We start from the raw sequence: 14,613 nt of genomic DNA on the forward strand, positions 1-14,613 counted from the left end.
GATATCACCCAAAGCGTGGATTGAGAGAATGCAGGGGTCTGAATCAAAGTCTGTCAAGTCGGGCGTTTCAACCGGATAACGTGACAAACAGTCTGCGTCTGTGTGGAGGCGTCCCGACTTGTAGTGGACCACGAATGAGTATTCTTGCAGACGGAGCGCCCAGCGACCAAGTTTTCCAGATGGGTCCTTTAGCGATGACAGCCAGCAAAGAGCGTGATGGTCCGTAACAACGGAAAACGTTCGGCCATACAGGTAAGGCCTGAATTTCGCCACGGCCCACACTAAAGCTAGGATTCAAGCTCAGTGGTGGAGAACTTTCGTTCGGCAGGTGAAAGAAGACTGGCGTAAGCAATCACGCGGTACTTCCCGAGCTGTCGTTGGCCAAGGACCGCTCCAATTCCAAGGCCACTGGCATCGGTCTGAAGCTCTGTAGGTGATGCTGGGTCGAAATGGGCCAGTATTGGTGGCGTAGTCAGCAGATGGATAAGAGCCGAAAAGGCGTCCGCTTGCTCTATACCCCATGCGAAGGGAACGTACTTCTTTAAGAAATCAGTAAGCGGTCGAGCGATGTCGGCGCAGTTGCGGACAAATCGACGAAAGTAGGAACATAGCCCTACAAAACTTCGGACGTCCTTGGTTGAGCGTGGTTCAGTAAATTGTTGTACTGTTCGCACCTCTTCAGGATCTGGTTGAACACCATCGGCACTGACAAGGTGGCGGAGTATGGTGATTTGGCGACGTTAGAAATGGCATTTTGCAGAATTGAGCTGGAGAGCAGCTCTTCATAAAACATCCAGAACGGCTGACAGACCTGTTATATGGCTGTCAAAGGTAGGTGAAAAGACAATGACATTGTCTACGTAACATAAGCAGATGGACCACTTATATCCTCGGAGAAGGGAGTCCATAATGCGCTCGAAAGTTGCCGGCGCATTACACAGTCCAAACGGCATGACTTTGAACTGGTAGAGGCCGTCGGGCGTAACGAAAGCGGTTTTTAACGATCCATGGGGTCGACGGAAATTCGGCAATAGCCGGACCGAAGGTTCATAGACGAAAAGTATTGGGCACTATGGAGGCAATCGAGGGCGTCATCAATCCGAGGCAAAGGGTAGACATCTTTGTGGGTCACTTTGTATAAATGGTGATAGTCCACGCAAAAGCACCAGCTGCCATCTTTATTCTCCACGAGCACGACTGGGGAGGCCCAGAAGCTGGATAAGGGTTCTATTACGTCTTTAGTGATGATTTTATCTACTTCATTTTGAATTACTTGGCGTTCCTTGTGAGATACGCGATATGGACGCCACCGTATAGGACTGGCATCACCAGTGTTGATCCGGTGAGTCACTGCAGTTGTTTGGCTGAGAGGGCGGTGGTCAAAGTCGAAAACGTCTCTATATGATGTTAGCCCCACCACCGTGGTCTAGTGGCTAAGGTGCTCGGCTGTGTACCCGCGGGTTCAAATCCCGGCTGCAGCGGCTGCATTTCCGATGGAGGCGGAAATGTTGTAGGCCCGTGTGCTCAGATTTGGGTGCACGTTAAAGAACCCCAGGTGGTCGAAATTTCCGGAGCCCTCCACTATGGCGTCTCTCATAATCATATGGTGGTTTTGGGACGTTTAACCCCATATATATCTCTATATGGTGTTAGCAGACTACCGAGGCTGGCAGCTTGCACTGCAGTGAGGTCGGGAGCAATCATCTTGTTAATGTCATCTGCAGGCAGAGTGTAATTGCGGCCAAGACAGGGGGATGTATTATCGGTGTCCAAACCAGTAACGTTGCAGCTGTCAAGTGGAGATAGGGTGGCCAAAAACATGTCTTGCGGAATAACTTGAGTCAAGAAACTCACGTTGAGTAGTGGTATAACCACTGTATTATTAGTGACGGCGACAACAGTGTGAGCAAGGGCGACGTCTCGGGCCATCAGTACGTCGACTATAGGAGTTACGAGGTAGTCACCATCGGGCACATGACGTGAGCACGACAAAGTGACATGTAGCAGCTTGCGGAGGCAAGCGAACGTAGTGACGAGAGCATAAACGGGGAGAATAGTCAGCTGGAAAATCGGCAAACTGCAGCAGTTCAAGCTGAAGAGCACCAGTGGCACAATCAATGAGCACAGAATGACGTGACAGGAAGTCCAAACCAAGTATCAGGTCATAAAACACAAAAGGACACATTTCAATGACGGCAAACATAACTAATGTAGGATGACCGGCAATGGACACACGGGCCGTGCACATCCCTTGAACATCAGGGGTCCTCCCATCAGCGACGTGAAGTTTGTGGGAAGCGGCAGGCGTGAGCACTTTATGTAGGCGTCGGCGAAGGTTCGCGCTCATTACAGAAATGTGCGCTCCAGTATCTATAAGGGCAGAAATAGCCACACCGTCAACGGCAACGTCTAACAAATTTTGTCTCGTCGGAAGCGTCAAGAGAGGATTTGTGGAGGGAGTCGAAAATGCAGCGTCACCTCCGGGCGCTGCACCGTTTAGTTTTCCGGGTAGGCAGGAGCGGGGTTGAATGGGGACGATGGCCTGCGAGTCTGCGGTGAGCGAGACGACTGGCGACGTCCTGGAGGCGAACGCGACTGACGACCATGTGGTGACGGAGATCGGCTGTTGAACCTTCTGAAGCTGTTTTGCGGAGAAGGCTGCGCGGCAGACGCGAAGCGGGTGCTGTCCTGTCGGTAGTGAGGGTGAGATGAAGTCCGAGGTGGCGAGGACCAGCGGTAATTGCCGTAACGGATGACATGACCGATACGGTGGCAATGAAAACAAATTGGTCGATTGTCGACGGTTCTCCACGCAGCAGGATCGCGAGATCGGGTTGTAAACTGCTGCTCGTGATAGGACGAGGTTGGACGCCATGAAGCTTGCTGCGGGCTGGGCAAAGCGCACGCCGAGGGAATACCTATGCTGGCGAGTTCTTGGCGGACGATGGCTTGGACCATGCTAGCAGTGAGTGGGGTCGTGTCGCTTGCAGTGGTGTGAGCCGGAGCAGAGGCAATGGCTTCAAGTTCGCGCCTTACAATTCGGGTCACCTGACCCGATTAATCTAGAGGTGGTGGCTGTGTTCTTGCATGGTCTTCGCAAGATGATGTTGCAGCCGTATTCGGAAGGCGGGTAAACACGCTGTTAATCCGCCGGCTCTTCGCTTGCTCAAAGCGCCAACATTCTGATGCACCGTAACAATATATATTAACCTGTTGACTGAGCAAAAAACGGCGTTCTTGGCCAAGTGAAGATTGCGTTTCACCCACTTGGAACTACGAACGTCAGAGGCCCGCTTATGACCGATAGGTGCCTAAATTTCTGCTTCCCATCGTTGTCTTTGCGTCCCATAAAAAATAACGCGAGTGTTTGTTTCCACAAAGTTCTTGCGTCTCTAAAAGAAGAAAAACAATGATGCCATCAAGTATGTACTGAAATTTAGAAACTGGTTTGTTAGTTTTGCGTCTTAAGGGCGAAGCTCCTAAAGGCATGGGCCTGTTCATCTCTTGTATGTATCTATGTATGTAAGTACGTATGTATGTATGTATGTATGTATGTATGTATGTATGTATGTATGTATGTATGTATGTATGTATGTATGTATGTATGTATGTATGTATGTATGTATGTATGTATGTATGTATGTATGTATGTATGTATGTATGTATGTATTTCAGTGAAGAAGAGGGGCCTCAGCGGCATTTCTCGGCGCCTCAGGGGCATCGCCATCAGCATAAGCTCGTGCTTGCTGTGCTTGGCTGGACGCTGCTGACTGCTTCGCCTTCTGCGTTTCGCTCTGCAAATAAACCCGGTTACAAGTGTCTGCTGGGTTTCGATCACCTTGGAGCTTCGAAATCGCATTTTACCATCCATAATGCCTACCGACGCAAGCACCGCTCCAACTCCTCCACCGGCACCGCCTACTGTTCTCTGCGCCGGTTCTCTGCGTCTGCGAGATCCCCCTGTTTTCTCAGGCACAGAATACAAGGACGTTGACGACTGGATTTCAACGTACGAGCGAGTTAGTACCCACAACAAATGGGATGACGCCGCCAAGTTGGCCTACATCTCCTTCTACCTGTCGGACGTGGCCAAGCTGTGGTTTATAAACAACGAAGCGGAACTCCCTACATGGTCGGTCTTCAAAACGAGCCTCACACAAGTTTTGGATGGCCGGTGGTACGCAAACGCCGTGACAAACAACGCTTGCATACTCGGTCCCAGCGGCTTGGTGAGAATTTCACAAGCTATATTGAGGATGTTCTGGACCTTTGCAAGCGAGTCATAGAGTTGATGTACGAAGAGCTTAAGATCAAGCACACCATTATGGGCATTGAGGATGATGCTTTCCAAATGTTGCTTTCTAAGAGTCTTCGCACTGTCCAAGAACTGACCGAGTTATGCCAGAGTTTTGACGAGTTGCCCAAGCAACGCATTTCCACCCGACGTCCCTCGGTGCTTGATGACTCTTTGTCCAGCCTGTCCACCCTTGGCGTAGGAGAAGACCATTCCCCTCTTCTCTCCAAGATCCAAGAGTTCATCCGCGCTGAGGTAACTCGCCAGCTCTCTTTGATGTCCTGCGTACCCGATCAACCTCGCAGCTTGACGTCTACGCTCCGCGACTTCATTCAAGATTAGACCGCACAAGTTCTTCCTCCCGCCCGTGAACCGCCGCCAGTCGCCGCACCTCTCTTGTACGCCGAGGCCGTTGCTCCACTTCGACAGCCTGCATTCCAGCCAGCGGCTAAGTAATCGCCGCCGCCCTTTTCGCCGCCGACCTATTCACCGCCGCCTATGTCGATACCACCTCGGCCGCAGTTTTCTGCCCCCCCCCCCGCCGCAAGTCGGAGTCTACTCCGACCAATGGCGGACCTATGACAACCGTCCGATATGTTTTGCTTGTGGCGGTGTTGGCCACGGGGCATGTTATTGTCGTCGTCGCCAGGCTGCTCAGAACATTCGACGAATGCCCTCTTTCGACCCTCAGTTTTCTTCTACACCCTCAAGCCCTCCTTCCTCTTCCTTTCCTTCTGATCGTCCACACGGTCCCACCCGCCGCTCCCCATCTCCACGTCGACGTTCGCTTTCGCCTATGCGTCGCCGTTCTGGACCCGCCGACCAGAAAAACAAACAGCGCAGTTCCCGAGGAACGAACTGCGTCCCCGTTGCCATGCACAAGTCCTCGCCCCTGTCCCGCTAACGTCATTGAAGTTTCAGTCAATGGTATCGTCTTCATGGCGCTTGTCGACACCGGAGCCACTCTATCCGTTTTTTTCATCAACCTGTGCTGCAAACTCCGCAAAGTTCTGACTCCATTTTCCGGTCTCTCTCTTAGAACAGCTAACGCGAAAAGTGTAACACCTCTCCCAGCCTGTACCACATGAGTCGTCATCGAAGGGATTGTGTATATCGTCAAATTCGTAGTGCTGCCCTCGTGTTCCCTTGACATGATACTCGGCTGGGACTTCCTTGCGAATAATAATGCCTTCATTGACTGCTGTCGCGCTGAACTTGAGCTATCTGCACTTCCTGATTTTGACGCTGTCGAAGCTTCCCTGCCATATTATAAACTGTATGTTTCCAACGACACCACCGTACCACCGCACTCTTCTCTGCTGGTGACTGTGTCGTGTGACGCTATTTCCGACGGTGATGTTCTATTTACGCCCTCTGCCCTGTTCATTCAACGCAAATGTTCTCCATTGCCCGTTGCTCTCCTTACTCTCCGGCATGGCGTCACGAAGACGCTCGTGTACAATACGCTAGAAGGGCCTTTACCTTTATTCTATGGTGAATGTCTCGGTCATGTGTATCCGATCGACGCCCGTCACATTTTTGACGCTCCATCGAGTTTACTTTCTACGGACTTCAGCGCACTCTTTTCTCACTCTGTTGTTGGCCACTCACTCCTTGACAATTTCCACCACTCCATCGATTTTGCAACGTCATCTTCAGGACGGAGCCAGTTGGTGAACCTGCTGCAAGTTTCGTACTTCTTTTGACAGCCACGCTTCTGGCCTCAGTCGTACATCGAACATACCTCACAAGATTGACACAGGAAGTCATACGCCTCCACGGCAGCGCCCCTACCGAGTCTCAGCATCGGAGCGCCATGTTATTGACGACCAGGTTGCAGACATGCTCCAGCGGGGTATTGTACAGCCTTCTAACAGTCCCTGGGCCTCACTGGTCGTTCTTATTAAGAAGAAGGACGGCTCCATTCGGTTCTGTGTGGACTATTGACGTTTAAACAAGTTCACTCGTAAGGACGTTTACAAGTTACCGCGAATAGACGACGCCCTTGACTGTTTCCAGGGGGCGGAATACTTCGCTTGATTTACGGTCTGGATACTGGCAAGTTCCTATGGAAGCATCTGACCGACCTAAAACAGCATTTGTCACAACTGACGGATTATACGAATTTACCGTTATGCCTTTAGGTCTTTGTAACGCTCCAGACACTTTCGAAAGAATGATGGACACTATTTTACAAGGCCTCAAGTGGAACACATGTTTGTGCTACCTTGATAACGTAGTTGTCTTTTCCACCAATTTCGACACCCATTTAAACCGTCTCGAGCACGTCCTCACATGCCTTACTGACGCCGGCCTTCAACTCAACCTCAAGAAGTGTCGTTTTGGTGCCCGGCAGCTCACCATTCTCGGCCACGTCGTATCGCGGGACGGCGTACTTCCCGACCCCGCCAAGCTTCTAGCAGCCGCCGATTTTCCGAAGCCAAATAACTTAAAGGAACTTAGAAGTTTTGTGGGCTTGTCGTCATACTTTCGACGCTTTATTAGAAATTTTGCTTCCGTATGTGCGCCCCTTACGGACCTTCTTAGCGGTGACAAGGAGATTTCAACCTGCTCACCAGCATGCGACGATGCGTTCACAAAATTACGCCGCCTGCTACCTTCACCACCCATCCTCCACCACTACAATCTTGCCGCTCCCACGGAGGTTCATACTGATGCCAGCGGAGTTGGACAAGGCGCTGTGCTCGCGCAACGAAAGGCAGGGTTTGATGAATATGTCGTTGCCTACGCAAGCCGAACTTTGACGAAAGCCTAGGCTAACTACTCTGTGACCGAGAAAGAGTGTTTAACTATTTATTTGGGCCTTTGGAAATTTCGCCCCTACCTGTATGGTCACGCATTCGACGTCGTCACTGACCACCACGCCCTTTGTTGGCCATCCACACTTAAAGACCCTTCCGGAAGACTTGCTCGCTGAGCGCTGAGACTTCAGGAATACGACATCCGCATTATTTACAGATCCGATTGTAAGCACTTGGACGCCGACGCCCTTTCTCGCTTACCCATATAAGATGAAGGTGTTTGCCTCTCTTCCCTCGAGCCTGCACTTGCGTCACCCACCTTGCGCAACATGACGGTGAAACAACGAAAGAATCCCTGGATCAGTAGCCTCATAAGCATTCTTTCTGATCCTCTCACTCCTTCGCCGTCTCACGCTCTCCGCCGCCAGGCTAGCAACTTTTGCCTAAGGGATGATTTTCTTTATCGACGCAACTACCTTTCTGATGGTCACAAGTGTCTACTTGTGATACTGCGCCATCTTCGAGCTGCTATCCGCGAAGCTTTTCACGTGGACCCACAGTGCACCCACGCAGGCCTCTTCAAGACATACGCTAGGCTTCGACTCAGATTTTATTGGCGTGGCATGTATAACTACGTGCAGAAATTCATTCACTCGTGTGCTCAGTGCCAACGACAAAAGTTACCTCTCGGGCAAGTCTACACGTCACAACCTCTTCCTTGTCCCAGTGGACCTTTTGATCGCGTCGGCATTGACATTTGGGGACCACTACCATCAACTATAGCTGGTAATCGCTGGGTTATTGTTGCGATAGACCATCTGACCCGCTACGCCAAAACAGCCGCGCTGCCGACTGCCACAGCCCGTGACATTGGAACGTTTCTGTTGCAACGTTTCATTTTGCGTCATGGTGCCCCTCGCGAGCTCTTAAGTGACAGAGGCCGTGCCTTCCTTTCTGACGCCTTGAAGGCATTACTCAACGAATGCCGAATCGTGCACCGCACAAGTACAGCGTACCGCCCTCAGATGAATGGCATGACGGAGCGCTTCAACCATACTGTTGGCAATACGCTGTCGATGTCCGTCGCCTCTGATCATTCCAATTGGGACCAAACTCTCCCGTTCGTCACCTACGCGTATAATACTGCCGTACAAGCTACTACTGGGTTTTCGCCATACTTTCTTCTGCACGGACGAGAACCTTCAAATACAGTAGACACTATTCTTCCATATAAACCTTATGAGTCTGAAAGTACAACTCTGTTCGAAGCTGCTCGACATGCTGAAGAATGCCGTCAGCCTGCCCGCTCTTTTTCTACTGAGGACCAGTGGCAGCAGCGATCCCGCCTGACTGGGTACCGTTCGGCTCCAAACTTTCCACCTGGTTCATTGGTATGGCTTTGGGCACCAGCTACCGCACCTGGCCGCTCCGCAAAACTTCTTCCCAAATACATCGGGCCATACCGTGTTGTAGAGGAAACGTCACTTGTCAACTATATTGTGGAGCCCATCATCCCATCCACACAACTACGCTACCGCCGCCGCGACACTGTCCACGTCTCTCGCCTCAAGCCATATTATGATCCATTAGTCGTTTCTTCTCCCTAATCCGCTAGGATGGCGCCTTTTTCTGCGGAGGGCGATTGTAGTGAAGAAGAGGGGCCTCAGCGGCATTTCTCGGTGCCTCAGGGGCATCGCCATCAGCATAAGCTCGTGCTTGCTGCGCTTGCCCGACGCTGCTGACTGCTTCGCCTTCTGCGTTGTGCTCTGCAAATGAACCCCGTTACAGTATGTATGTATGTATGTGTGTATGTATGTATGTATGTATGTATGTATGTATGTATGTATGTATGTATGTATGTATGTATGTATGTATGTATGTATGTATGTATGTATGTATGTATGTATGTATGTATGTGTGTGTGTATGTATGTATGTATGTATGTATGTATGTATGTATGTATGTGTGTATGTATGTATGTATGTATGTATGTATGTATGTATGTATGTATGTATGTATGTATGTATGTATGTATGTATGTATGTATGTATGTATGTATGTATGTATGTACGTGACCGCCTATAGTTTTACCTTTGCAAACTGCCCACTACTTCATCCTTGCAAACATTCAACTATGCCCCATCACCGATCCAGCACTTCACCGACCACAAAGCCGTTGTAATTACGAAAGAGCGTAAGCGACGTATAGCTACCACTTACGAATTGTAGTTCTTGTAAAAGTTTATTCAGTATTTGTATATATAACCCTCCAGCACTTTGCCCCACTCATCATCATTTATTATGGGCGTATGCTGTGATTTGTCCAATGGGCCAGTACCTGCTCGGCCGTATACGCTTTTGTTCTTAAATAAATGACAACGTTTCAAAGAACCTTTGTGCTCTTTTCCTTAAAAAATGAACATTTCATTGATATCCTCTTATACAAAAGTAAGATTTATTGCATTGTGGTCGCACGAAAAAGTGCACGTTGTATGCGCTTGTGAAATGAAAACCAAAATCGCACGGAAATTGACTTCTAGGCGTAGTAACACATTTGCTGAAGCTCCGCTCCCGCAGCTTTGGCTGTGCGGCCACAGAAAGCTGTCGCCAAGTATAGTGATCGTCAGCCTCTATGAACAACAAAGGCCTTTTCAACCGCACTCCACTACCAACGCTGCGCAAAGAACGAAACTGAAACTGTAGAAAAAAGTACGCAAAGAGTTCTCCAGTTAACCTCATCCAATCTGAAGCCTGTACTTCCCATATTTCCCATGGAGGTACACAATCGCAGTGCCCGATTCCTCTCAAGGTCTCATTGTATGAAGCTCTATGAGCTGGAGCCAGAGTAGAAGCGAAGGCAGTTGATCAATTTCCTGTCCATGGCTCCAAGTTGCCAGGCTTACTTTGGTTCAACTGCGCCCCGCTAGATGGTACGACCAGCCTAGTGTGACCACGTTAAAATTGAATTTTTGAACCACTTGCACGATTCTCTAAGGTAACGGCCGGTGGTTATTTCTTTGATTATTCAGACAGAAACAAACAAGCAGAATTTAATTGCGTCTCTTGATGCATGAATGGTTCTTTATTTTGTGCAGTTTGTTCGATTATTAGTTATTAAATGCAGGCAGTTCGTCTGACGTTATCGGTATCATTTTTATAATGTACTACTGCGGCGCACGTACACTTATGCATTTACTTTGATTTCTCGATAAGTAGGGAACTGCTGTTGGTATTATTGTAGTTGCATATGTTGTCATATGTTGTCACGTGATTCATAACACCAACAGATGTGCTGTGAGCTCACAGCACAACTGTTGGTGTTATGAAACACGTGCGCAGAAACCTTTACTTCCTTTTTCCTCCGCTCACAGCAAGTTAGTTAAGCGAGGCATAGCACGAACGTGTCTTGAGAATGCCATAAATAGGTCGTGCGGCCACAACATCTCTCCTAGCTTCAAGGCTCATGTTTCCCGGCTTAAGGCTTCGGGTTTCCCTGAGGCGTTTATCACTTCGGTTGCTGAGACTATCCTGCGGACTAATAAGGCAGAGTAGAGGCAGCGATAGAATCCGAGCAACACGAATACAGAACGTGAAAAGATAGCCGTGATACCATGAAACACCAGATATCACACAGGCTCAAGAAAATGGGAAAACGAGTTGGAGTTCGTGTCCGGTTCTTTGCACCGTTCAAATTAATAAGCCTCACAAATCTATAAGCCCTCTGAAAATGCAGTTACCAACGGAATGAAGAGTTCAGCATAGAAACAGGTAAGCGGCATGCTCCCGGGAAGTCGTCTAAAGGACCCCCCTTTTATGTGGGGCTTGTTATGTGGGAACGACCAGAAGGTGCATGAACGATCGGCTCAGAGAACACGCTAACAAATGTTAGAAACGGGAAAGATGGTTTTTTTTTGCTCAGCACTGCACACAGTGCAACTGTGTGCCCCTTTCATGGACACAGTGACACTGTACAAGCAGAAGGTTGAGCACACCCGAGTCATCGTCGAGGACGCGCAGATTGCACGCGAACAGGTGTCATGCATTATCAAGCTCTCCGTGTCTCTGTCCGAGAAGGAATAAAGGTTTCTCGAAGGTTTTGGTGCGCGCAAGTTGGTATATTACCTTTACTTTTCTGTTTCGTTTCCTTATAGACTTTTCTTAGCGTTTTTCTGTGCTTTTGTTTTTTGTTTTTGTTTTTTGTTTTTTCTCTTGCTCAAGCTTTGCTCTTTGTGCCATATGGTTTTTGTCACGCGGTTCCTGTCTCCTCTATATACTTTCGCGCTCTGCGCAATAATCTCAGTTGGATGTTAGCATGCGTGTCTTTCTTGTCTCTGGTAATCGTTTTGTTCTCGCGCTATACCTATCGCGAGAACAAACTATAACTAGTTCAAGCTAACACACTTTCCCTGCGAGAACAAACTATAACTTTCCTATCGCGAGAACAAACTATAACTAGTTCAAGCTAACACACTTTCCCTGCCCCCGAGGAAAAGTAGAAGCCGCCGTTCCGGAGGCAGGAATTGCGGACCTTTCGAACTCCACAGGACCTTTTTTTACCGTCCAACGGCGTTGCTCTTTTTGTTGAAGGTATACCTGTTTTTGCATTGCTTCGTACTGGTGCCGCAGTGTCTCTAATCACTGATAAACTCGGCCGTCGACTAAAAAGAAGTCCAACGCCTCTTCATGACTTACTTTTGAACACTGCGAGCGAGCATCAAATTCGCCCTTTTGCTGCGTGCCCTTATTGTTGACGATATTTATGCAGTCGAGTTTGCAGTGCTCCAGCGGTGTTCCCATGACGTTATATAGGCTGGTACTTTCGCGGCACTCATCTTGCCGTGATTGACTGTGCTCGTGCCGAAGTAGAGTTCTCGCCGTTCGGTGACCCTGCTTTACCCTACTTGCCGCTTTTACCTGCAAAAGTTTTCGTTGCCGCTGGCACTCCGATACCTCAGTTCTATTCCACCGTAGCTCAGGTTTCCTGTGACGTCACCTATGGCTCAACGGTTCTTTATTGCGCCTTCTGAAACCGATGTCCACCACAAGTGTTTCCTGATTCATTTCGCTACTCTGACCACTAACGATGAATTAGGTGCAATATATGTTTCAAATATATTTCCCTCACCTTCTAAGTTACTGGGCGCAGAGTTGCTGGGATTTGCCGATGACGTTGTTCCCTGCGACATGTCGTTCCTGGCTACCCGACTACGCTACCTATTGACATTGTTGATTGCTCCGCGTCACCCTCTTCCCCATCACTCACCGACGCAATATCACGCTGCATTGACATGACCCGAGGACCCTGCAGCGCGTCGACAACATCGCCCCTCTCGAGCGCTTCCGCGCCAGCTCCGAGCACCAGCAACTAACTTTGGCCATGCTTCCACACTATCCCACCAAACTCACGCTGGCCTTCACGCTTCTTTACGTCAGTGTCTGTATAGGGTATCGCCATCTTAGCGTCCTATATTCGCGGAACAAGTTTACTTTAAAAAAATTGATGACATGTTGAAGCGTGATGTTATTGAGCCCTCTAAGTGCCTGTGGGCCTACCCGGTTGTTCTAGTCGAGAAAAAGAATGACTCAATAAGATTTGTTCACGACTACCGGTGGTTGAATGAGATCACACGCAAGTATATCTACCCCCTACCCCGCATAGACGATCACCTTGACTGCTTACAAGGCACGGAGTTCTCTTCACTAGACCTGCGCTAAGGTTATTTGCAGGTTCCCATGGCAGACGCGGATCGCTCAAGACGACTTTAATTACCACCAATGGCTTATGTGAATTTAACGTCATGCCATTCGAAATCTGCAGTACGCCTGCCACTTTCAAGCGCATAATGAACATCATCCTCTGTATAATGAAAAGGCAGATGTTTTTGTGTTTGTCTAGACAATATCGTGATAAATTCTTCAGCGCCTCGAGACAGTGCTCACTTGAATCACCTCCGCAAATATACAGCTCAAGAACTACAAATTTGGCGTGATGCTGTGCTGAATTTCGTAGGACGAAGACCTTAAACGAACTTCGCAGGTTCTTCAGTTTATGTTTATTATTTCATCGTTTTATTCGCAACTTCTCCTCAATCATATCGTCCTTGACTGACCTTCTTGCCGGCAACAGTGACCTTTCTGGATGGTCTTCAGCGTGTGATAATATATTTGCCACGCTCCAGCACCTTCTTACGTAACCTTCAATACTGCGACATTGGGATCCACTTGCCTCGACGGAAATACACATGGATGCTAGCGGGGTTGGTGTCGGGGCTGTGCTCGCCACGCGCAAATCTGTAATAGATAAGTACGTCTTCTTTTATGGCAGCCGTGCGCTCACAAAAGCTGAAGCCAACCATTCAGTCACCGAAAAAGAGTGCTTAGTCACCATACGGGACGCCATTGGCAAGTTTAGACCCTACCTTTACAGGGGTCCATTTAGCGAGGTTACAGGTCATTGTGGATAACGTTGGTGCGATAGAGGTTCCAAAATTATACCGTAATGGCATGATTGCCGGGAAAGATGACGAGAAAGAGGATCATGCACAAGTGGTGAAAGAGCATGGGCCAGCGTTTGAGACAGAGCAACGATCAAGGCACTTCTTGGCTGGACATCCAATCCGAAGAACTCATGGATGGCCTAGGGCTGCTGTTCGGTTTCTGGAATTCGGCTGGGTGCCTAGCCCAGGGTTCAGGCAAGGTGCCGCCGTTCCCGCAACTATCCCCGGCACCGTTCACAGTGGCTGCGAGTTGCGGTTTGCTTTGGGCCGCTGTTCCAGCTGGCGTTCTTTGTGGCTGTCGTGACCGCGGTGTGCTGCTGGATGAGCGTGATGGCTGCTAAGTTACCGCTAGCAGACTGCTGTGCGGATTACATCTGCCCCGTGGCGTGGAGTGACTCACGCTGAGAACATCAGTGAGTCAGAGGCGCACTAGCACGAATGAGTGCGGACCAAGCAGACAACGGGAAACACGGCAAGATACTTTTAAATAAAACACGTGCATTCAGAAAGAACTGCACAGGACAGCTTTACTTCTGTTATGCGTTATTAGCATTTGCATAGTTTATTGTAAACATATTCTTGTTTGTGTATGTTCACCCTTGGATTCGATTGAAATCCTTGTCTGGTGGTGCTGGGCCGAACTAAACACCCGATAGAACATCGGAATTTGGCGAGCCTGCCAAGATTCCGCTTCTAAAACATTGAAGGAAAACGTCGTAACTCTAGTTCATGCTCACAGTAGTCGGTCAGATTATAGATACCGATAAGTTAGCCACTTTCGGCACACAGCTAGGTCTGTCGGGTGCAGAGCTGAAAAAGTACAATGAAAGCGAGCAGGCGAAAATAAGGGATGAACGTGCTCCAGAAATAGAAGCGAGCAAAGAAGCAGGTGAAAGAGCAGCAAGAATTCTCGAGCTGAAGCTAAAGCTTCAAGAAGGCTCAAGTGCAGCTACGGCACCAAACGCCATATCTATGCCTCTCATGAATTATGCCTCTTTGGTTGCCAATCCACAAAAACTGCTACCACTGTTTGATGAGCGGCTCGATGACCTGCCTGCAT

The 14,613-nt window shown here is 49.1% G+C and overlaps 1 protein-coding gene across 12 annotated transcripts in view; it reads right to left on the reverse strand.

Annotated features, from left to right (window-relative positions):
* The window catches only part of LOC119173336 (uncharacterized), a 763,312-nt gene that overhangs the window by 114,524 nt on the left and 634,175 nt on the right, over window positions 1-14,613 (reverse strand). Inside the window, exon 5 of one of the 12 annotated variants that reach the window (XM_075896121.1) lies at window positions 13,091-13,347. The exons of the other annotated variants lie outside the window; for them this stretch is intronic. Coding sequence (XP_075752236.1) covers window positions 13,254-13,347 — 94 coding nt within the window. The 3' untranslated portion in view covers window positions 13,091-13,253. Of the gene's footprint in view, window positions 1-13,090; window positions 13,348-14,613 lie in introns of those variants that run through there. 12 annotated transcript variants of the gene reach the window in all.

Source organism: Rhipicephalus microplus, chromosome 5 (genome assembly GCF_043290135.1).
Source record: "Rhipicephalus microplus isolate Deutch F79 chromosome 5, USDA_Rmic, whole genome shotgun sequence".
NCBI classification, from domain to species: Eukaryota; Metazoa; Arthropoda; class Arachnida; order Ixodida; family Ixodidae; genus Rhipicephalus; species Rhipicephalus microplus.